This window comes from Aspergillus stella-maris (assembly GCF_047715825.1).
Source record: "Aspergillus stella-maris strain CBS 113639 unplaced genomic scaffold BDV14scaffold_83, whole genome shotgun sequence".
Classification (NCBI taxonomy): Eukaryota; Fungi; Ascomycota; class Eurotiomycetes; order Eurotiales; family Aspergillaceae; genus Aspergillus; species Aspergillus stella-maris.
Window position 1 is genome coordinate 106,710 of NW_027396877.1, and position 23,129 is coordinate 129,838.

At 51.1% G+C, this 23,129-nt stretch overlaps 9 protein-coding genes across 9 annotated transcripts; 5 read left to right on the forward strand and 4 right to left on the reverse strand.

Moving 5' to 3' along the window:
* Window positions 1-88: 88 nt before the first annotated feature.
* BDV14DRAFT_148035 (cell division control protein 14) lies at window positions 89-1,574 on the forward strand. Its single transcript, XM_073766501.1, has 2 exons — window positions 89-750; window positions 801-1,574. The coding sequence occupies exons 1-2, from the start codon at window positions 495-497 to the stop codon at window positions 1,415-1,417; spliced, it is 873 nt and encodes a 290-aa protein (XP_073623234.1). The 5' UTR covers window positions 89-494; the 3' UTR covers window positions 1,418-1,574.
* A 702-nt stretch (window positions 1,575-2,276) lies between these two features.
* BDV14DRAFT_204917 (class I SAM-dependent DNA methyltransferase) lies at window positions 2,277-3,222 on the forward strand (the record flags this gene model as incomplete). Its single annotated transcript, XM_073774618.1, has 2 exons — window positions 2,277-2,381; window positions 2,500-3,222. The coding sequence occupies 2 exons, from the start codon at window positions 2,277-2,279 to the stop codon at window positions 3,220-3,222; spliced, it is 828 nt and encodes a 275-aa protein (XP_073623235.1).
* Window positions 3,223-3,279: 57 nt separating this feature from the next.
* Window positions 3,280-4,520, reverse strand: BDV14DRAFT_148070 (putative mitochondrial outer membrane protein (Sam35)). Its single transcript, XM_073766502.1, has 3 exons — window positions 4,092-4,520; window positions 3,803-4,042; window positions 3,280-3,748 (listed from the first exon to the last, which is right to left on the reverse strand). The coding sequence occupies exons 1-3, from the start codon at window positions 4,350-4,352 to the stop codon at window positions 3,338-3,340; spliced, it is 912 nt and encodes a 303-aa protein (XP_073623236.1). The 5' UTR covers window positions 4,353-4,520; the 3' UTR covers window positions 3,280-3,337.
* A 497-nt stretch (window positions 4,521-5,017) lies between these two features.
* On the forward strand, window positions 5,018-6,728 carry mac1 (putative copper-activated transcription factor GRISEA). Its single transcript, XM_073766504.1, has 3 exons — window positions 5,018-5,151; window positions 5,211-5,371; window positions 5,427-6,728. The coding sequence occupies exons 1-3, from the start codon at window positions 5,117-5,119 to the stop codon at window positions 6,686-6,688; spliced, it is 1,458 nt and encodes a 485-aa protein (XP_073623237.1). The 5' UTR covers window positions 5,018-5,116; the 3' UTR covers window positions 6,689-6,728.
* On the reverse strand, window positions 6,728-7,376 carry BDV14DRAFT_148092 (uncharacterized protein). The gene has a single exon (XM_073766503.1). It carries the CDS (start codon window positions 7,155-7,157, stop codon window positions 6,768-6,770), a length of 390 nt encoding a protein of 129 aa, XP_073623238.1. The 5' UTR covers window positions 7,158-7,376; the 3' UTR covers window positions 6,728-6,767.
* A 124-nt stretch (window positions 7,377-7,500) lies between these two features.
* Window positions 7,501-7,998, reverse strand: BDV14DRAFT_204920 (MICOS complex subunit MIC10; the record flags this gene model as incomplete). The annotated part of the gene is made up of 3 exons (XM_073774619.1): window positions 7,501-7,550; window positions 7,628-7,778; window positions 7,924-7,998. The coding sequence occupies 3 exons, from the start codon at window positions 7,996-7,998 to the stop codon at window positions 7,501-7,503; spliced, it is 276 nt and encodes a 91-aa protein (XP_073623239.1).
* Window positions 7,999-8,197: 199 nt separating this feature from the next.
* On the forward strand, window positions 8,198-13,008 carry BDV14DRAFT_148100 (ribosome biogenesis protein URB2). Its single transcript, XM_073766505.1, has 3 exons — window positions 8,198-8,402; window positions 8,492-9,337; window positions 9,392-13,008. Exons 1-3 carry the CDS (start codon window positions 8,385-8,387, stop codon window positions 12,995-12,997), a joined length of 4,470 nt encoding a protein of 1,489 aa, XP_073623240.1. The 5' UTR covers window positions 8,198-8,384; the 3' UTR covers window positions 12,998-13,008.
* Window positions 13,009-13,177: 169 nt separating this feature from the next.
* Window positions 13,178-16,033, forward strand: BDV14DRAFT_183111 (nucleobase cation symporter-1 family protein). The gene is made up of 5 exons (XM_073770333.1): window positions 13,178-13,980; window positions 14,070-14,140; window positions 14,212-14,461; window positions 14,514-15,241; window positions 15,291-16,033. Exons 1-5 carry the CDS (start codon window positions 13,881-13,883, stop codon window positions 15,813-15,815), a joined length of 1,674 nt encoding a protein of 557 aa, XP_073623241.1. The 5' UTR covers window positions 13,178-13,880; the 3' UTR covers window positions 15,816-16,033.
* Window positions 16,034-20,695: 4,662 nt separating this feature from the next.
* BDV14DRAFT_148156 (putative adenosine deaminase) lies at window positions 20,696-22,410 on the reverse strand. Its single transcript, XM_073766506.1, has 4 exons — window positions 22,122-22,410; window positions 21,917-22,059; window positions 21,129-21,804; window positions 20,696-21,082 (listed from the first exon to the last, which is right to left on the reverse strand). Exons 1-4 carry the CDS (start codon window positions 22,176-22,178, stop codon window positions 20,894-20,896), a joined length of 1,065 nt encoding a protein of 354 aa, XP_073623242.1. The 5' UTR covers window positions 22,179-22,410; the 3' UTR covers window positions 20,696-20,893.
* Between the last annotated feature and the right edge of the window lie 719 nt (window positions 22,411-23,129).

Genomic DNA, 23,129 nt, shown 5'->3' on the forward strand with positions numbered 1-23,129 from the left:
GCATAGTCGAGCGCTTCGCGAACGTGATGAGACCGCTGTGCTGCAGGTGACAACAGGAACTAAAAGCCCGTGGGAGACAAGATACCTCGCAGCTATCCTTTGACATCATCTTGATTGGCGTTCTCTAACCGCCCAGCCATCTTCGTTGGGCTGAAGAAGATCGGCCCTGAACGGTCTCCCATGGCAACCAGACGTGGACCACTCACAATCCGGGAGACTGGGGAGTCTCGACCTTGATCAGCTCGATATGACGATGACGATGCGCTGTTACCAGCCTCCTGGTTGTTGATTTATCCACAATAAGAACCGCATAACGCTAATAATAATCCACGACATCTTTGTTTTCCTCAGCCCGCTTCTCCAGATAAGCCTCGCCCGCTTGGCATACTATACTAGGGTCTAGTTAAGACGCTGGTGTCGCGCCCTTCTTCATCTCTTCTTTCACCATCCCTTCCCCGGGATTTCTCTCAGTCTACAATCTACAAGCGCCACTGATGGAAGCCCTACTGGCGCATTCGTTCGATTACCTCTCATCCTATGAGCCAACCAAAGTGCGCAAAGGGTTGCGCCAGGTTGAAGGTCTCCTTGCACAGATTTGCCTCTCCAGGGCGAAACGGCCGGTGTCTGACAAACGAGGCTCGTCGTTGTTATTCAACGCTCCACAGTCGGGCTGCAAAGCCCTGTCAGAACTACGGGATGACCCTGCCTTCAGAGAGTTCTTCAAACTCCAAGATGGGTTCCAATGGAATGGTATGTCGCACTGGATGATCTATCGCATAGTGGTACTAACAGATCCGCAGTGGCAATGCGCCTGGTGACCTGCCTAGAGCACCTGCTTGGTCGCGGAAGCAGTGGAACCAACGATCTTCTCATTCTGTCCACTCTCGATCTTATACAAGGCGTACTATTACTCCATCCGCCTTCGAGGATTCTATTCGCGCGCGAGATCTATATGAATCTGCTTTTGGATCTCTTAGATCCGATCAACTGCCCCGCCATCCAATCGGCAACTCTCCTCACGCTCGTCACTGCTCTTCTGGACCATCCAGCCAACACTCGCACCTTTGAAGAGCTGGATGGGCTTCTCACAGTTACCTCGCTGTTCAAGCAGCGCTCGACAGCACGCGAAGTGAAGCTGAAGCTGGTTGAATTCTTGTACTTCTACTTGATGCCAGAAACGGCGATGCTCTCGCCGAGCTCTCCCAATGCAGCCTTACAACGCAGCCCTAGCAAGCTGGGCGGTAGACCTGTATCAAGAAGCGGCAATGTCCCGAGGCCCCATAGCAGTGGGAAAGGAAATCGCGACACCCGAACAACCGAAGAGAAACAGTCTCTTCTCGGACGATATTTGAACAACGTTGAAGATCTTGTCGAAGATCTCAAGGAAACGGCGCCTTTCGGGGCTACGGTTTATTAATACGAATGACGAACAAGGATGCGTGCCTACGAGTTATTGAGCGATGGAGTGCGGCATGATTATGGGTTCACGACTCACTCTCGCCTTGCCTGACGCTTTCCTATCCTTTCATTCTTTTTTTGCCTTCTTTTTGCCTTCTCTTCTCTTCTGCTCTTCCCCGGCTGGCACGGCATTCAAGCGACGCAATCAAGCGACTTTCCTTTCATTCTCCCCTATACCACGTTCAGCTCTTTTATTTTCTTCTTTTTTACTGACTTACTTTCTTCTCCCTGTTTCTCTTCTCACTTCACTTCTGCCGAATCTCTTAGCCTACTTATGCTTTGCAAGCGTCTTCCCCTTTTTTTTTTTTAATTCCCCGCGACGGCTCATGTGTCAAGCTATAATGCCTAGTCTCCTCTATCCGATCCAGACGGATACCCTCAAATGATAATGCCAATGCTATAAAATCTACAATCTTGATTTTAACGTTGAATGTCATTAAAAAGCAAAAACTCTAAATTTCCTAGTACGTAGATCACCCGGGAGGTCTCGACTCGGGGCTATACTAGCCTGTGAGTCATGTACACCTCGTAAAATCTGGAACCGAGATAGTCTAGTAAGTAGTAGTCATACCTACCACCGTCTCTAAGCGAAGCGAATGATACTCTCTTCAAGGAATGATATAAATACTAGCTATTTACCTGCCGATTCAAACTGTTGTTGATCGTTGAAAGCTGATCGAAGTTCTAGTTCGATTCTCAATTGAACCGCTCAAACAGTTCCAACGTCCCACGGCATCCGGGTAAACGCCGAGAAGCACAACGCCGACTCACCTTAACATTGTCGCTTGCCTCTGATATACCCTACCTATTAATTCGCAATGGCCCAAACAATCCAAGAAGCTCTAGGCCACAAAGCCGGCACATCAGACGGCCACGCAGTGGAGTACGTCGACACCGTCGAGGCATACAACAAATGGGCGGAGGTACGTACCTATACTTTATAACTCATCGTTTCATGCCCAACATCTCCAGTAGCGAACCGTATTCAACTGCTGGGGAAACAAATCGAAAGCCACAAAGCTAACCTAACTCCTGAAACAGGTCTACGACACAGACGGAAACTTCCTGCAAGCCCTCGACACAATTGAGATGCGCAATCTCCTTCCACGATTCCTCGATATAGCGGGGAAAGTAGATCGGCAGGGCAACCCACTTGAACTGGTTGATCTCGGTTGCGGTACAGGCCGGAATACACTGCAGCTACTCAAGGCAGCGCCCGGCGATTCGACCATCATCGGGGTCGATGCATCGTCGGGGATGCTAGACGTCGCGAGGGAGACATTGACGGCATCTGGTGCAAACGAAGGGCGATTCAAGCTGGACGTATATGACCTGCTGAAGTCCGGGAAGTCGGCTCTTCCTGCGTCTTTGGGTGGCGGTGCATCGGGGGTTATATCGACGCTTGTACTGGAGCACATACCCGTGGATACGTTTTTCTCTGGTGCGTCGAGGCTCATGAGACCAGGCGGGTATTTGCTTGTGACGAATATGCACGCGCAGATGGGGGGTATAAGCCAGGCGGGCTTTGTGGATGAGAAGACGGGGAGGAAGATTCGGCCTACGAGCTATGCACATGAGATTGGGGATGTGCTTGCTGCTGCGGAGAGGGCTGGGTTTGAAGCCGTGGTGCTGGGTGATGATGGAGAAAGGGTTAGGGAGAGGACGGTGGATGAGGCGATGGTGGAGGGATTGGGAGTCAGGGCAAGGAAGTGGGTTGGTGTTACCGTTTGGTTTGGCGTTTGTTTTAGAAAGTTATCTAACTGAATGAATTGAACTGTTAAGTGTTGATGCCGGCCGGATGCTCTATTTTTGAGGTGTATAAAGTTCTTCAGCTGCTATTGTACAGGGATAAGAATACATCGTCGTTCATCGTTTTTGCCTATTTCTCACTTTCCTTAAAGTACTCCAGCAGCCTATCCCGATGTTGAACGAGGTTGGTGTGTTGTGATAACGATTGTTCGAGGTTGTTGTACTTCCATCCCATGTTTTGATCTAAGATCAAGTGTGTATAGGCAAACACACTAGCGTCGAACAATCCCGGCTCGGGTCGATCAAAAAAGTGAAATCGATCGCCAAGTAATTCAGAGAGGGATTGAAATGCTTCTGCCGCCTCCGCCTCCAAAGCGCTAACATCAATGTATGTTGTCGTCTTTAGGAGTTCCTCTCGTGCGGCTTGCTGCAATTGTGCCGCCAACACGGAGCGGACAGCGGAGTTCGTAGTGGTTGGATCGACATAGAGACGGCGCGCAACCGCTTCGAAATTCTCACGGTTCATGTATAGATGGTAGAGCTAGTACGCTGTTAGCAAAAGCCATGCTGCGCTTCAACCACAGCTTATACGCACCCAAGCATTCCGTATCCGGATGTCCAACAAAGACGAATATACCTCGAAGCGCACGTTCAATTGCTGTTCTTCTTCACAATGTACCTGCTCAATAATCCATTTTTGCAGTTTGTTGGAAGGAATTGGCGTGCTGGAACCGACTGGACGATCCGGGAGGAGGAACGGAAGGAAGCCGGACGGGGAAGCGTGGTTATTTGATGGGACGATATCGAACTCAATTTTGACAAATTTTAGGTACGCCTACGCGTGGGAATTAGAGCGAGTCATCGGAATGCGAAAGGTATCATACCTGCCACTTAAGGCATTGCGGGTTGAAAGACGGCCGCCCTCGGCGGGCTCCTGCGGCATCGGTGAAGACGAACAGTTGGTTGCCCTGACGCGCTGATTTAGAATGATGTGGTAGATCGTTTGCAGGGTATGTGACTAATGGAAAGCGATCGAATACACGCTTCACAGGAGCAGGTACTGAGAAGAAGTCCCGGACTCGGCGCGGTTCCCTCCTGTTGTCGGGTCGCTGTTCGACGGGGACAGGTTGGTCGTCGTTGTTCATTGGTTGCGAATTGGCGAGGTAAAAGCTGCAAGACAGGTAGAGACAGAATAGAAGAAGCTTTTCTAAGTGGGCAGACGTAAGTGTTAAGTGACAGCTGTAGGCAAGGCCATCCGCGACACTCGAACACGGAAGATGATGAGGGAACAACAAGGTGGACGAGGCCGGGCTCGAACCTCGGACGCCAATATTTTTCTGGTTTGGGAAAGTGGATGCCACCGCCCGCGCGGAGCGGCGAGTGTCAGGCACTAAGGCACCCAGGCACACAGCCTCCAACCGCCAATCAGCAAGCGGCCATCTTTTTTTCAGACCATTCCGAGCCCGTCCTGACAACCCCGCTGCCCTCCAACTATTGCTCCAACTTCCGCCCGCACCATCCACCAGCTTTGTTTCTCTATTGAACAGACCGCGGGCCGACAATATCATACGCCTTGTTTGTCTCATACCTTTTCTTTCTTTGATGATCGACGCGCGACCTATCCTCGTCTTTCGCCGTTTTTACGGCCGCCGCAGTCTCCGCCTCTATTCGGATGTGTTACCCCGAGCCGCATGCGCATCACTCATATGATTCGACCGGGTCTTGTACTGAACATAAGGGATTACATCTTGGGCATTGCTGTCCGTGGGACATCCGCGATTCTCACCTGTCGCGTTCAATAGCCGCGGGATCAATCGCTGGCAGCTTTACTTGCTATCAGCGCCCCGCAACTTGAAGATCAGTCTGTTCATCTTTCATATCATCCACGCCTCATCAAACAACTCTCGTCATGCCTTTTGATGAGAATGGGGTCAAGTGGTCTTGGTAAGTCTCCGGGATACTGTCGCCCGTATTGCACGCTTCTGAGACTGATTAGACTCCAGTGAGCCATGCATCCGGGGTCATCGTTCGTCCAAATGCGCCCATTTCGATCGTCTCATGGTGAGCGTTGGCAAGGCCGGACGGCCACTGTCCAAATGCCCGCATGTGGAAGGCAGTTGCAACTGTAAAAAGCTAGGTGCTTTTATGGTTGCAATTCCAAAAGGTAGGCGTCTCGCCGCTATCATCTAAGACTCCGACTCACGCTTTGTCTCCAACAGGATCAAATTGTCTGTGCCGGCCGGTTTACAAAATGCTTCTCGACGAAAATGGCCCAACTCCAGCGGTATCACGGCTTCTCCTTGACACAACTACCACGGCCGGCGCTGGCAGCTGTAGTCCAAGTCCAACAAAGATTCAAAAGCCACTCAGGAAACAAATTAAGACCGCACCTGAACAGGTCACCAGAGCGCTTCATTCAATACCCGAATATCACCAGCAGGCTCTTCAACCTCGAACCACACCAACTATGAATCCGTACACGCAGGCTCCAGCAATGGGGCATCCCTACGGTCACGTCGCTGGGACAGTCCCGCACTCGAATGTCTTCCCGGGTTCCAACCATTTCCCAATCGGTATGGCACTTCCAGCCAATGGATTTTCAACTGGTACTATGCGAATGAACGCGTTTCACCCGCCAATGCAGGTTGAGGCGCAGGTGCCGACGCAGACACAGGGTTCTTGCTGCTCAAGCCGCCGCCGCGAGAGCTCACACGATCTCCAAACAAATCCAGGCATTGTTGCGCCGAATGGATATTCAGTGTCTCCTGAGACGGTTCCCGCCGTCGCTCCGGCCTCTTCTTCCTCAACCTGGCATGGGTTCTCAAGTCTAGACGGACATCTTTCGTCTGTGGATGCCACTACCACCGGGTATGTGCCCACCTTCCCGGCGTTTGCCCAACAAGTTCCGAGCAATGGTTATGGCAGCTCTGCCAGCATCACCTTCGCTCCACCTCAGGTGTCGCACTCCGCCTCTGTTATCGCTCCCAACGTTACTCAACATAATTTCACTACACACACCAGCGGCACCCCCCATAATTGCAATTGTGGTCCCAAGTGTAATTGCTTTGCTTGCCCAGACCATCCGTACAATGATGTGACGGTGCAGCATGTGCGCGAAATGGGACGCATAATCGCTGGGGATGCACAGGTTCTCGGCGACGGAAGCAGCCAGCAGGCTATCGAGAGCAGTGGAATGCCGCAACTCAGCTCGCCCATAGTTGAGCCCAAGAACAAATTGGAAGATATCTATGATCCGACACCGGCCGGACCGTGCTGTAGTACCGAAGATACGCATTTCGATGTTGATCACGACCCTGGACCTCTTGCCTCTTTTCCATCAGACCACCTTATGACTCCTGGAGCTTATTACACTTACGAATATGAGATCGGTCTGCCTGGTGCTTGTGCTGGCGAGGTTGGTACTTGTCAATGTGGTCCGAGCTGCAGTTGTCTCGGCTGCTTAACCCATGGGAACGCGTGATATTTCTTCTCGCAGCGAGACCCCGAGCATCTAGCTCTCGATCTCAGCGTTGATCCTCTTCCACCAAAACCTTTTCTCATTACCGCATTTGCCGGTTATTTGGATGATTCACGAATGATACCCTTGCATGTCGGACTCTGGAGTTAGTTGGCTTCTCTGTTTGTGTACTATTCTCACTTTCCCCTACCCGAGGCCAGCCTCCATTTCCTTCCCCCCCCTCTCCATCTTTACTCTTCTTTGAATATACTGCTATATCCCGTGCCTCATCTATTCGTTCCTCAAAAATATTACGAAAAATTGTCACCATCGTTTTCTTTATCTCTGGGCTCAGCGCTCTCCCGTTTGATTTTTGTTTGGCGAAGCGCAAGGCGTATGGCAAGCGCTGTTTTGTTAACGTCCACATGGTCATTGGGCGTCTTGATTCCCGCACATGGCGGATGCACTTGAGAACACATTGGGCTGCGGTCATGATAGACTCTTAGTTGTTGCCCTTCAGATGCATATATTATGTCGCCGCGCGACTTTAAATACCGAAACTCCAATTGCATGTGCTAGTCGACTCTGTAGTATAATAACCAGCGGACCAACTCGAGTCAAGTTCATATCCCATATCAACGCGACGATGGTGATAAGGCACCGAAACCATACAAGGTTTTAGACGGGCTGAGCATACCGTCTAGTCACGCAAGAAGAAAGGTCTAGAATTACTCCTAAACTGTATAAAAGACTATGCTGTCGCAGAGCGCTGTTCCCGGTCCAGCTATACAGGTATCATACATTCACAGACTGCATATCCCTAGTTTCATGTCCCTCTACCGGCGCAGAGCATCTCTGACGGGGGAGTCGCCGCGGCGGAAAGAAGCTGTGACCTCATATTAGCACATCCCAACCTATCTCTCATTCCTTATCACAGCGTCGCCAGAGAAGAACATAACATACCGTCAGCCTCTTCCCACGCACGACCGGCACCGAAACCGAGACCGACGAAGGCGGGCCACGCCCTCCGCTTGAATAGGAGCACTGAGAAGAAGACACCGAAGGAGAGACCGATGGAGGAGCGAATGATCATGGAAGAGATGGCACGATCCCACTAGAGATAAACAAGGCACGTGTTAGCCGGGTGTTCCGTTATTTTGACTTTCGGTCCAGGTCGTCAAAGAACCTCAGCAATTGAGCGCTCAATTGTCGAATACAGCCGGGGAAACAGGACAGATATGGTAGGATAGGCTTCGTACCTTCTCGTTAAGCAGGGCCTCGCTGACGAGCTTGGTGGAGCGGGAGACGGGCTGGTTGTTGCTTGAGTCGGCCATTGTGATCGATCTAGGCAATGGAGGTTAGTTCGCATAAGTTGCCAGACACGATTAATAGCATACCTTGTGCAAAAGCAACAAATTTGATCGAGAGAAGTAATGAATGTGTTGAATAGCAAGGAAAGACGTCAAGGAGCGGCGGTTTCGAGCTTTGGGATCCGCCCGGTCGGTCGGGAGCAACGTGGAAGGCGGTCGGAAAAAATAGGCTTAGTCTCTCCCGCTCTATCAGCCTTTCCACTTTTTTTCTTGTACAGCAAAGAACGGACAAACAACTCCGGCCAGAAAAAGGAAACCGTTAGATGTCGCTGCCCGGCGACGTGGTTTTGTCCCCGGTAGAATCGGGGAAACGAACCAAGGAAAAGTGACGGTGGTTTTCTCCTACCAGAATGCCTTCACTGCCAGAGGTGCGTTGTACATTCCATCCCGCTTCCTTCAGCCGAGCTCTGTTCTATACGGAGTATGCTACGTGCTATGTACTAACGTGACAGTGCAGCGTCCGCGCCCTGCACAGGAGGCTCTTCTTCGGCTTGAGAAGGGCACCGCTTCGCCGAATGTTCAGTTAAACGAAGCTGCCCAAATTATCGGACTCGATTTGTCGTTATGCGCCAGCCATCCGGAGATCAATCGAGCCCCTCATGTACCGATCCATGCTGCACCGAAGGAAGAATGGGTTCTGCGGTGGTTGTTGAAGAAGTTGAAGGGTGGGAAGAATTATCGCGTTGAGCCTGGATCGTTTCTCTTGCTGCGACAGCTCATCGATCTTATTCCTCCGAAACAATTGGCTTCCACGCTCAAGGACCAGAAATTTCTCGGCGTTATTGACCAGACGGTGACGGATTTGACGGATAATGTTATAACCAGCCTCGGAGACGATCAGTATGAGTTACAGCTATCGGGCTCGGAGACTAGCCTTACCCTGAGCGAGTCGTCGCCCGCTCGTGACGGATCTGGCAGGAAGGGTACTAAGCGGAAGAGGGCCAATGGGGTTGAGCCAGATGCGATGGATATTGACGAGCAGCCCCGGACACCGGGGTCATGTTTCATGGCCTTTACACGTCTCTTAGACTGCTTGTATAGCCTCGTCAGGCTGGCCAATCGAACAGCTGGCGTTGATGAAGGCGCTCGGTCCCACCTCAGGCATGCGCTCAAGGGCGAACCTCAACCGATTGCCGTCACACTTGGGAAGTCATTTACGTTGGCCTCGCTTGCAGTCTCACAGCTCTACCACGGGCGAAAGACGACAGAGTTGCAGCATTTGTTCTATGTGCTCCCTGCTCTTTTGGAGGTTTGGGAGTGGAGATCCCACCGCCAGGATGGTTCGGGCCAGGGCTCCAGCAACGTACGTTACAATGATCATGCTTGTGATCATCTGGTACTGACTAGAACGTTTTAGGAATCTTTTGCTGCCAATTGTTCTCAAAGTGCTTTGAGACTATTGCACACCGTGCGCGCAGCTCAACTCGACACAGATGAGAGAGCCCATATACTCCATGGGATCGAACGCCTGGTTGCTCTGCATGTGGTGTTGCCGGCGCGAGCAGATTTCTCCAGCAGAGGCGGCTCAGGTATCGACTATTCCGCCAGCGAACCGGACTGGAGCTCCGTCAAGCCCGTCTCGGATACCTTGCGACCAATTCTCTGTGCCGAGGAAACATTAACCCAGACTAGTGATGGCAATGCGCAAAAACAACCATGGATTACCCCTGAACTCATTCCAGAATTCTTCGACCTTGCTTCGCGTTCAGTGCCCCGAGATACTTTCCGAAAGAAAACCGAAGAAGCACCTTGGTTGGAGACCTTATTTGTCGCTGCCGCCGAATTAGCATTTTCTTCCGTGAAGTCCAAAAACACGACAACGCTTGTTCCCGAATTTGTGGTCATTCTTGAGCGATTATTCCGGGTGGCTCTTAAACAAAATGTGCAATTGTCACTGCATACCCTTCTGACGCACGCTGCCTATACCGGCCTCCTCAAGGATCAACTTTCACAAGTTGAGTGGAACCTCGTTGCACTGCTCATAGAGCTGGGCGTGGACATCTTCCTTCCAAATTCCGGACTCGCAGACTCTGAGAAGTATCTCGAAGCCTTGCTCGGTAAAGTCCTCCTGCATTGGCGAAGCGGCGCATCCACCGACGGGACATATGAAATCATCAAAGCCGGCATCATTCTCCCTCTCTTGCGTGGATTCATTGGCGCCAGAGACCTCGCTACTTTCATGGAGATCTGGTATCAGCAATTAACCGATGTGGAAGAGGCAAGAGCGCAAGACGACAAACTTAGCCTTTTCACTGTCTGGGAAGATGACGACGTCTGCAACGCATACGGCGAGCTTATGCGCAATCCTCTTAATCAAAACCTTGCTTCCGCTCAACTGCGCGCTGCAGCAGATGAGATCCGGGGCATTGATGACAACCTCGCCCAGACGGCCAGTGCGTACGCGCAAGTGCTGATCATTGAGTCCGGATTCAGAAAACGGGCCGTCAGTCTCAATGATGATAATGCTGACCTCGGATCTGCCATTCAAACGATCGTGTCAGCACTTTCTTCGGGCCAGGCTCTGCACTGGCGCTGGCGGTTGTGGAAGCTGTCTCGAAGCCTGATCGAAAACAATGTGCAGAAGGCCGATGCTGGTTTTGGCTCTGCTGGTTTTGGCTCTGCCCTAATCAAGTTGACTGGTGTAGCTGCAAAGTCGATCAAACGCCGCCATCAAGACGTAAAGGACAAACTCAGTGCACGCCTGGAGTGTATTGAAGCATATCAATTTGCTCTGATAATCGTGAAACATAATCCAACCCCTGAGAACGTCAATGATCTATCATCTTTGACGAAAGAAGTCACCAAACTCATGAAGTTAACTTCGGAGAAGGATGCAGTCAAGTCAATGGACCATGCTTGGGATGGCCGCTTGAAGTCTATCGATTCGCCGACTGTCCTATCTCTAGCCTATTTCCTCTCTCTCATTCGCATACCCGACATCTGGATCCAACTCGAGCCAACTGTACGGTGTCCTTTATTCTCCCACGTCCTGTCCATGGCGGTAGCCCAACATCAATCCTCTTCATCAACCTTGGAGGATTTTTCTTCCGGTGCACGTTTTCTGCAAGTCTGGGCTAGCGTGGTATCCCACGAATATCTCCTGAATGCCCCTATTATCGTGAACGACCTAATCGCCGTTCTATCCGAACGAGTTAAGGAGGACGAGTCGAACCGAAAGCTCTACATTGAAAGCTTGCAGAGGATACCGGCGTCTCTTATCACCAGGAACCAAAGAGGAGCTCTTCTGGACATGTTGCAGAATGTTCTATCAGCGACAAACAGCTCGTCTGTTATCACCGTCGGAATTTTGTCATTGATGGCCAAGCTGGCCGGTCTGCCAAAGTCCCCTGCCCAATTGACGAGCGACTGGGAGCCGATTTGGGCGATTGCAAAAGCGCTCGCACTGCAAGGCACGGATGTTGACCTCGAAATTATGAAGGCCTTCAGGTTCCTGCATCATGCAATCATCGCAAAGCTGCTGCTGCTAGCGGAAGAGGACCGCCGCAAACAGTTCAAGAAGATGTATCGAAAGGTTGCAGGAAAGGTGTCAAAGTTGCAGTCTATTGATTGTAGCTCTATGGAATGCTTCTACTTCAGAATTTCCCTCTATCAGTTCTGGATCAACCGAGAGAAGCTGGCGGATGCGATCGATGCCAAAGAGCTCGCCGCCAGTCGCGAGAAGGTCTTTGAGTTGGTGGTTGCTGACCTACGCTCTGCCAAAGACCAATGCAAGAAGCAGCCTCTCGAGGAAACAATCAGTGTGATCAAGACACTGGACGCATTGGAGGATTTCGAAGACCTGGCTACCAACCATGCAGAGGTCAAGAAATTCTTGTCCAAGATCGAAAGCTACGTTGAAAAGTCAGTTGACTCAGAGTCTTGTCTTAGAAGGCTCATAAGACGCCGTGTTCTAGCTACCCAAGGCCCCGAAGAGAACGTCACCGCGCCAGTGGTGGAATACGCCGAGTCGATTCCTCTTCGTAACATGTACAGCGAGGAACAGCAGCTTTTTATCCGGGCAATGAGTGAACGGTTTCGGGCCATGTCCCCAAGTGCCTTGACCAGGGTATTACAAGACGTCCGTCAGTTCGGCTTTGATGGCAAGAACGCCCAATACCATTTTCTCATTGCTGGTCTGGCTGTTGCCGCAGCGCCTCCCACGGAAGACAAGGATAGCCTTCAAGCCAAGGAGCTCTCCCTTGTTTGCACTGCCATCACCGAAGCATTGCCTCTCAGCAAGTCACTCGAAGAGTTCGTTATCGCCACAGAATGCTTGGATGTTCTTATTCGAAGTCACTCCCGCTGCATCTCCCAGTACAATGTCGACAGTATTTTGTCGTGTATTGCTGTATGCGCTTCGAAGGCTGGACCCCGAATTACCCCTGATGCCTCCGGGACGATTTATATCCGCTTATGCCAACTGATGGGTCTGCTGCTGGGCCTCCACCGTCAGAAGATGGGAGGTCGATTCCACTTGATCCTTTTAGCCCTGCAGCGGCTGCTCCAGTGCCTATTTGCCAGGCCGAAGAAGCGTAGCCGACTTGCTAAAGCTGATTCAGAACACAGCAAGCAACCATACTGGCTCTCCCAGTTGGACGCTTCGCACGCCACTTACTTCACTCGTCTTCTTACATCCCTCTGTGACCCGACTGTCTCGGCTGTTTCACGGCCGACGCCAGGTGCGGGTGGTTACGAGGGTCTGACGGACCAGACGAAGAAGGCCAAACAAATTGCCGGGCAATATCTGCAATATCTTGTTATGGAGTATGCCCAAAGCTCTCTCCGCAGCGCTCTACATCCCGATGTGAAAGCGGCGTTGATGCCGGGGTTGTATTCAGTACTGGACGTGATGTCACGTGATACCATGCGGGCGATGAACGCAGGGCTGGATATCTCTGGAAGAGCAATGTTCAAGGGATTGTATGATGATTATATGAAGTTTGGCAAGTGGAACAAGGGGTAGCTGTAGTATACTTATAAATATATTCATATTTCATTTTTTCGAATTCCTGTTCTATGCTCAACGTCCATTGTAGAAGGGGAGGAAGATGAGAACTCCGGGGAGGACCACGTGAGGGGGACAGAATCATGTGATAAAACTTTGAGGGACCCCGATCAAACGATGAAGTGGACAAAGTTCATCATGGCACCATCCGAGGCGTTGACGAACCCCGAGATTTTCTATCAATAACCTACCTTATCTTTTTACTCGATCAGATCGAGTCAGCACCAGGAACCCACCCGCGGAGAGATAGAGCGCCCGGTCGCAGTTTGCTGTGACTCTGACTGGCCGGAAGCTCAAAATGCGGAGAGACGCCAACTCCAGCCAGGATCCACCGGCCGCTGATAACGCTCGCTGCGGAGCCTTCTTAGTCGTCAGAATAGAGCAACAAAAAGCTCATGGAGGGTGATAAGGACCAAAGAGTCCAGGGTCGGCGTGGCCGATCGGTCTCATGGGCGCGTTACTTTCGGGCCAATTCGCGTGGTTCCTTATCAAAAAAGTTCCATCGTCAGCTTCGTCCATGGAGTGAGGATGACGGGATGCAACGGTCGTTGATATCCTATATATTCCTTCGGCCCCCCTGCTCCTGGCCCTTTTGGCAATTTTGACATCTTCATACTCTTCCTTCGGTCTTCACTGCTATCCCCGGATCAGGTCATCGATAGGTTTGGGCCTTCCGTGGTTGATTGGTTGCGTCATTATCTTGGATCCCACCCTGGCCTGTCAATTGAGCATTCAGGATCACTTTGATTACATCAGTGTTGGCAGTATTTTGTCGCCTCGCAGCTGGCTTGCTGAGGGGTTTCGTTTCTACATCTTTCATCTCTGCACAGTCTAGGTCAAGATGCCTGGGATCAAGTACTGGATCAAGAAGTTGGAGGTTGACTCCGAGCCGGGGTTGAGCAACACGCAGTTGATGTTGACAAACCATGACTTGCGCCCTGGTGAGTTCGGAGGTTTGGGGTTATACTCCGACCCCGGCCCCTTCAGCCTTTTCGTGGGGTAAACGGACTAATAGCTAACGGTCACGCAGTCGACCCCGATCGCCGCCTGTGGAGATGGTACAACTTTGTTACTTTCTGGATTGCAGACTCACTGAACATCGTGAGTCCCTTTTACTGCCTATTACTACGGTATGCGACCTTCGAAGCGGCAAAGCTGATGCTGCCCGCTAGAACACATGGATGATTTCATCCTCGATGATCGTTGATGGCTTGTCCTGGTGGCAAGCTTGGCTTTGCGTCTGGTTTGGTTATTTCTTAGCTGCTTGCTTTGTCTGTGCGACCGGTCGCATTGGTGCTGTCTATCATATTTCTTTCCCCGTTGTTTGCCGGTCGTCGTTCGGAGTTTGGGGGTCGCTATGGCCCGTGTTGAACCGTACGGTTATGGCCATTATCTGGTATGGAGTTCAGGGCTACATCGGAGGTAAGGAACATGCTTTGTGGTTGCGAGATCCGAACCCTAACATCTCTTCCAGGCCAATGCATCACTCTGATGATTCGAGCAATTTGGCCAAGTTACGAAAACATACCCAACGGTATTCCCGAAAGCTCGGGTGTTGACACAAAGAACTTCGTGAGCTTCTTCCTATTCTGGCTGCTCTCTCTACCAGCCTTGTGGTTTCCTGTCCATCAGATCCGCCACCTCTTCACCGTCAAATCAATTTACTCTCCTATTGCCGCGATTGCGTTCTTTGCCTGGGCTATCTCCCGTGCCAACGGACTCGGTCCGATTGTTCACCAGTCTCATACAGTCCATGGAAGTACCTTGGCCTGGGCCGTTGTCAAGTCGCTCATGAGCTGCATGGGCAATTTTGCCGCGTTAATCATGAACGATCCCGACTTTTCTCGTTTTGCGCGCAAACCTAAGGATGCCCTTTGGGCGCAGCTGGCTACAATCCCGATTGGATTCGGTATCACTTCGTTCATCGGCATCATCGCGTCTTCATCATCTTCGGTCATTTTCGGCGGAGACCCGATTTGGAACCCTCTTGACCTTCTGGGAAGATTTCTTGAGGGTGCCAGCTCGGCCGAGCGCTTTGGTATCTTTATCATTGCGCTTGGGTTTGCCCTTGCTCAACTGGGTACCAATATCTCAGCGAACTCGGTCTCCGCCGGTACGGATATGACCGCTTTGCTACCGCGATACATGAACATTAGACGTGGTAGCTACATCTGCGCGGCCATTGGCTTGGCCATGTGTCCGGTTTGTCTCTTCCTCCTACTTCACGACTCACTAAACTAACATTCTCCAGTGGAACCTTGTATCCGACTCCAACCAGTTCACCACCTACCTATCCGCCTACTCCATCTTCCTCTCCGCCATCGCAGGCGTCATGATATGCGACTACTACGTCAACCGCAAGGGCTTCCTAATCGTAAGCGACCTCTACAGCGCCACCAAGGACTCCGTCTACCGCTTCAACTACGGCTTCTCATGGCAAGCCTACGCCTCCTACCTTTCGGGAATCATGATCAATATCATCGGTTTTGCCGGTGAAGTCGGCCGCGATGTCCCCATTGGCGCAACATACATCTACAACATCAACTACATCTCCGGATTCCTCGTCTCGTTCATAATGTACTTCATTCTAACGCGGATCTTCCCTGTTAAAGCAACCAGCGCTACCTGGAATGAAGTCAACTACGACATGGATATCCACGGCGAGGGTCACGACATCGACGAAGAGATTCATGCCGCCGGCAAAATGCCTTCGGCGTCGGCGTCCAGTCCGTCGAGGGAATATAAGACTGCAAAGGCTGGTTCTGGAGCGATATAGATCGCGTTGCGGCAAGCCTCTTGCGTTTTACCGCTTGGCTTGGCTTGCTTTGCTGCCGACTTATGATGATATCTTAATGAATGTATCCCCCTAACGACCTGTTTATATCTATTCAAGAAGCTGGAGACGAAGGCGTCTCGCGACGCGACGCGTTTCGCTGGAACATAAAATGACCTGGCTACTTGCAGCGCTCACTACCTACACATTAAACACTCTCCTTACCACAAAAGTAGGCTACCAAGTATACCAAAGGAAGAGCGATGCGAAACTGTAATCAACCGCTCCTTCCTCAAGCATGAGTTCTTATTTCGGGAAGGTACATCCAGACCATCGCACCTTCCATTCATAAAACCTCAACAAACAACCTATAAAGCAAGCGCGATACGCTCGGTTGCTCCTTCCTTAGCAGGTGACTTCATCTGCATGTATCGTTCCTTTTGTTCTGGACGGGTGATTGCTCCTCCCCTTTACACCTACTGTGGCTTCAAATACGAAAGGAAGGCGCGATAGATAGGCGTCTGAGTTGTCCGCCTGATCTCGATTTCAGAGTTACCAGGCATCGATTCAGCCAGCCACGATGAACGTTGACAGCCCACCTGCTATCAACTTTTTCTTATCATGGTATATCAGCGATGGATTGGATTGGGCCTTTTCGATATCGGTCCCAAACACAAGCTCAACTCTAAGGTGCGGGAAGGCGCGGAGGTTGAAGCACTTCGTTTGCACCATTCGCTCCTTCTTGCACGGAGTACTCGTACCTATGCAAATTACCGATTTTCCAGGGGTACCCTTATCAGTTTGAAATGCATAGACCAGATCTAGAATCTAGACAGTGAGCATGAGGACTCCAAAGTCTATTACTCCTTCATTATCAGAGACGAAATGCGCCTGCGCCTGGGACGTTCATCGCTCCTTCCGATCTAGGTACGAGAAATCGCCCCTTCCTCGTTTTGCGTTATGCTTAGAATCAGAAGGTAAGGCGCGATGCACGTTGGTGTCGCTCGCTCCTTCCATATCCCTTTGCGTTCCTTCCTATTCTGAGATCCGATGGTGACCAAAGGGGAAAGCGCGATGGACGCTGGCACCCATCGCTCTTTCCGTCTCGGGGTGTGTGCCTTCCTTCCATGAGACTCTTGATGGTGTCGGGATGGGGAAGGCACGATGGACGATGGCCCCCCATCGCACCTTCCATATCTGTATGCGCTCCTTCCCTTCCTGGGAATACAGGTGATGTTGTGAAGAAGAAGGTGCAACTCATGCTGATTTCCCATCGCACCCTCCTTAAGCAGTCTTATGCCTTGTAATAGAAAGGGAAGGCGCGATGGACGTTTGGCCCTATCGCTCCTTCCGTATTGGTCCCATGCCTTCCTTTCTTAGGACGGTTAGAAACGTTGCATAAGGGAAGGTGCGATTGGTGCGAGTGGTCGCTCTTGCCTAGCTTAAGATGGTTGCATCGGCACCTGCGCTAGTATCGGCAGTATGCATCATTTCGAGTTGCATTAGTACTTGCATGCTCGAGACGGAATCACAAACACTAGGAGTTGGTATTCTGTGAGAGGACCAGGCTACTATCAATTATATTGCATAGTGCATACTATCTACTAGGGCTGGTCTATCGTACAGACTAGGTACCTAGAAAGTGGTTAGGGTTGATGAAACCGCTCTTCACATGCTACCTAACCCTTGTACATTCTCCGACTCTCTAGTGAATCCACACCAGAGCCTCACAACCTCAACATCAACATCAACATAAAATGAGGCCCATCCAGCACTAACCAGATATGTACCCCGCCATATGGCATGACAGCACAATCAAGGGTCCAGGGTGTCGGGGTCTATTTTCGTTTGGCATGGATGTTTAGTCGGGGACTGAAACGGGTAGGCGTGACGTCATGGTCTTGAAGCTTCGTCGAATCATTGCAGCGGGAAACCACAGCCTGGGTTGATTTTGTATACTTCATCTATGTCAACGAGTGTATCTTTTGACTCAATCTTGACTCTAATCAGTCCTCGCTTATTGTTGGTTACGTTTTGAAGTTGAGTTGAAGAGTATAAAAGAGCGTTTATCTCGCACTTGAAGTGGTCCCATTTTTCTGCATTATCGCTGGCTTGTTTCTCAGGTCTCTTCAGCTTTGCTCAGAACTCTCGACTACTTCTAGTCTACTTTAACTGTCCTTAAGAACCTAACCTACTCAGACCCTCCTTTCAAACATTCCAACTCTTTCTCTCTTTACCTTCCATCAAACCGTTCAATATGGCTTCCACCAATGCTCTCCCTCAGACCCTTCGCTCCATCACCACCACCAAGATCAAGGAACTCTCCAAGCAGCGCGCCCTATTCGAGAAGCGCCGCGAGGAAATTATCCAGTCAGCCAACGCAATTTCCGATCTGAGAACCAAAGCCCGAATCCTCCTTGAGGGTGTCACCAAGCTCAAGGGCCACCCCAACGATGCCTTTGACAAGGAGGACCTCGACGTCGATGCGGAGTCTTTCGAAGCACCCGTTGAGGATGGGACCGAGCGTGCAGTACATGCCAATATTCGCCGGTTCCTTCTGCAGGGCAAGTACGACCCTTCTGTGTCGCAGTCGAGCTTGCGTGAGTGGATTGAGTCCCTTGAAAAGGAGGTTATGTATATGGAGCGGGCGCACGACCATGCCTCGTTCTATAGCGCGCTTGTTACGGAGTGGTTGGGGGATCTGGAGGCTTCTGGGGGCGCTCCTACTCCTAAGGATGAGCAGGATGGTGCTGGGGACTTTGGCATGGAGAATGTCGGACGTGCGGAGATGCACGAGCAGAGGCAGATCTGGGAGAGTATCGTGTTCAACGAGTCCAACGTCCAGGAAGAAGCAATCCGTGCATATCTCGATGAGCTCTTCACCAAGACGTCGCTTTCTCAGCAGGCATTGAAGGAGCTCCGCGAGAGTATCAAGTCTTTCGCGACGGGTCTATCCGCGAAGAAGACCTGGGTTACTGTCAGCGACCTCGATTGGGTTTCTGGATCACTGCTAAAGACCGATCTCCTGACCAAAGAGAAGATGGGAATCCTCAAGGAGCTGATGCGGAACCAAGCTGTTGCGCAGGAGGTTGCAGATGTACTGAACATGCGCCTCGCCTCCCTGGACAGCTGGAGTTGGCCGGAAGAGGGTATTCCCGTCGAGATGCGCCGCCAACTAAATGGAAAGTACCGAGTATTCATGGACGAGGATCTACTAGACAGCCTCATGTTCCAGTACTTGGGCCTTCAATGGGCAGTGGCTCTGCGGAAAGCGTTCGTGACCTTCCTCAACTCGCGTGGCTGGAAGTTGCAGCGCGATCATATCCCCGAACACGATAGGCTGCGTCGGAGTTACTGGATCGGCATTTCTCGGTTTGGGGGTGTCAACACCGTCAATGAAGAGAGGCAGCGGGTCTACAAAGAAGATTACTTCATGACCCAGCTGCCCTCTCAGCTCGAAGCGGATATTCCAGACTACGATGCGGACAACAGCAACGACGACCAGCGCCCCCGGAATGCCCTGGAAACAAAGCACTCTCTCCTTCACCTTCTGCTCACTGAATCCATCCTACACACCACCTTGCACGGCCAATTCACGGCAATCCGATCCGACTTCAAATGGTTCGGTCCGTCTCTCCCTCACACCACGATGCTTACAGTCCTTTCCTACTTCGGCGTTCCTCAAGAGTGGCTCGATGTTTTCTGCACCTTCCTGCAAGCCCCGATGAGATTCGTTCACGATGGTCCCAATGCCAATGTCGCAGTCCGGAAGACGGGTATCCCTATGAGTCATACACTCTCGACAGCTTTCGGGGAAGCCGTACTCTTCTGCATGGATTATGCCGTGAACCAGAAGACAGAAGGTGCATACCTCTATCGATTGCACGATGACTTTTGGTTCTGGGGGCAGGAAAAGACTTGCATAGAGGCATGGACCGCCATGACCGAGTTCGCCCTAGTCTTTGGCCTGGGGTTCAACGAGGAGAAGACTGGTACTGTGCGCTGGCAAGGGACTGGAGAGAAAGACCATCAAATTCTAAGTCCCGCTCCTGTGGACTCTGAGGAAAGGGCCTTGCTCCCAACCGGTGATATTCGCTGGGGATTTCTAAAGCTCGACTCTCAAGAACGCCGCTTCATCATCGACCAAAACCAGGTTACCGAACACATTGCCGAGCTTCAACGCCAACTTTCTGCGTGCAAGAGTGTCTTCGCGTGGATCCAGGCATGGAACGGCTACTTCGGTCGGTTTTTCGTCAACAACTTCGCCACGCCTGCTGTTTGTTTCGGACGAGAGCATATCGACATGGCTATCTCTACGCTGAGTCATATCGAGCGCGCTCTTTTCCCCGAGAGCAACGGCGGTGGTGTAACGGACAGCTTGCGAAAGACGATCGCGGAGCGATTTGGCGTCCACGACATCCCCGAAGGTCTTTTCTACTTTCCCATCGAGCTCGGTGGCCTCAATCTCATCAACCCTTACATCCCCCTGCTCGCCATGCGCGAAGACATCAAGCAGACGCCACACCGCCGTATCCAGAAGGCGTTTATCGACGAAGAGGACAAGTACCTCTCCGAAAAGGAGTTCGTCGAGCAGAACGGACCCCGGAACCCTCGAGCGTTCATGGTTGGAGGCAAGAACCATACCGATCTGCCCGAGGATTTCCTGTCACTGGAGGAGTACATGAGGTATGCCGAGTGCTTCAGTTATCCCCTCCTGAACGCCTATGAGGACTTGACGCGTGTTCCGGAACAAGTCAGCGTCAATCTCACCCCGGCAATGAAGGGCAACCTCACATTGAGCTTGACCGGGAAGTCGGCGAGGACAATCTCCAACAATTGGTCGAAAATGTCTCCGTACTGGCGCTGGACGGCGGAACTGTATCGGGATGGAATGGTGAAGAGGTATGGGAACATGGCGGCCGTGAACCGAGAGTTCATGCCTGTCGGAGTGGTTGAGACTTTGAAGGAGGGCAAGTTCCGCTGGCAGGGTTGAAGCGCATATCTCATGTAAATAGTCACGAAGTCATGAAATCATGATACCAAGCATAAATCTGGTCGGTCTAGCTTTGATAGATTAATTATTAGCCGTTACTCAGTTCAAATTCATCCAAAAGTTTTCTGAACCGCTCTTTTTCCTGGTCTCCGCCGAATATCATATCAACCGCTCTTCGAGAAAGTTCAACAACTTCACTTCGATTCAATTGAAAGTGCTCGGCAGCTATAAAGTACTCGTTTGACACTGGACTGCAAAAGAAGCCCACGTCATCGGTCTACAAAGTCAGCTTGGAACGTAGGCCGCGAGGAAGAGGATCTTACACAAAGGGCGATTGGACACTTCTCGTGCCTCCAATATCCAAAGTGATGGTCGATAAATCCTCCATCGAACATTTTTGCATGCACATTGCACGATATGCACAGCTCCAGGCCTAGTTGTCGCCGCCTAATTTCTCCTTTTATATCCTCTGGAACATGGATAACATGACCCAAGCGATCGGGATTAAAAGATAGCATAGTCTCCAACTCCTCGCGAAGTGCTGTAGAGTAGACTTCAGCAAAGTGCACAGTCAGACCTAGGTCATGTTGCTTTGCTTTAGCAAACGCATCTCTACAAAGCGAGATATTGCCCTTCATTGGATTCCCGCAGACGTCGACACCAACAACTCCGCGAGCCCGATTGGCAATGGCTAAATCGACTATCTCGTGTGCATGCATGGAGTTGTTCATGAGCTGACCGCGGTCCATACCAAGGATGAAATATACTGATATCCTATCGCCATTTCGAGCTTTGAATGCATCGGTCGTACCAAGGACAGTAGAAAGATATTGGTCGCGAGTGAAGCTAGAGTCTGCTGCTGCGCGCGGTATCGTACGCAGTTCTAGATAGCGAACACCATCTGCTAGGAAATCCTCGAGAACCGAATTTGTGGCATACGCAATGGTGTCGAGATCGCGAACCAGGTGATAGATGGACTGGTTGAAGGTATGGAAGAAACTTTACACGTCCAGTCTTAGCCTTTGCGTTTTTATCGCCCAGCCATCAAGCTGATGATGGTGTACACAGGATGCTGCAAAGTCATACTACATCAAAATGAAAAATGACTTACGTATCGAGCGAAAAGTCCACCTTCCCCGGAGGCATAACCACCCACGGATCCTCTACGTCGAAATCCGGATCGCGAGCTTTTTTCTGAAGCCATATCTCGTGAAGACACTGCCGGCTGATGCTGCCACTGAGATGAGCATGCAACTGTAAGAATTTCAGCTCAGTATGATGCCTGCGCCTGACTCGGGGTTGGGGAAGGAACCTACCTCGATCTTAGGGAGAGATCTCGTAAATTCGGAGTCCACTGGCTTCGAGAGATCCATCGCAGCGGGTCTTTGGAGGATTTCCGATGATTCCGGTCGAAATGGAATCCACAGACGGGATAGGGTGGTAAGGTAGATACGTGGTCTAGAAGGGCAAAAGGAGAGGTGCAGTGGAGAGAAGTTGATAGTGAGGGCGAGGGTGAGACGAGGTTAATCACGGGGAAGGAGCGATGCAGGTTTCCGCCTTCCTGGACTACTCAACCATGCAATCTCAATGCAACATCAATGTGATATCTCCAATATATGTGCCTTCCAGCGCCCCCACCGCCCTCGACTAGTGGGTGCGCCACGCATTTTTCGTAGTCACGCATTTTTCGTAGATTTCTATTAAATAAAGCTATATAATAACAAATTGACTATTTTTTAATCCAAAAGTCTTCTCCTGCCTCTATAGCACGTCTCTGGTTCTTAATATTCTCCTGGATACGTTCCTGCGGGCGCTGGGTGGGCTTATATCCATGGACTTTCTTAAATTGCTTCACCAGCTTCCGCTCCTCTACCACGCAATTCTTTGCCTTGTGGTCTGCAATTGACCAATTTGTATCACTAACCTTTATAATACTATTCTATAATAGTGGTTTAACTTGACGCTTAGTATAGTTCCGGCGTTAAGGCGCTTGCGCGGCTCTTATCCTCTGGATTGCTCCCTCTATCTGTCACGGTGCCAGAAGGCAGGTATTTCACCTGAGGTTGAAATACCCAGCCAGCGTGACAGTGCCAGCTTAGGGCCTCATTCCGGGCACCGTGCCCGGAATGAGGATCGCGAGATTCTGCCTGTTCTGACCGCCTGGCTGACCGATACTTCCTCAACTCTGATGTCGATCCTGTTCCCGACCTCTGAGCAACGTCTTGTTATACTAAGCGCCTGTCTGATAGTCTAATCCTGCATCCTGCCCGTGTATCTACTTCGTTATCCTGTTCTGACTACGTTCCTGAGCCCGCACCTTGACA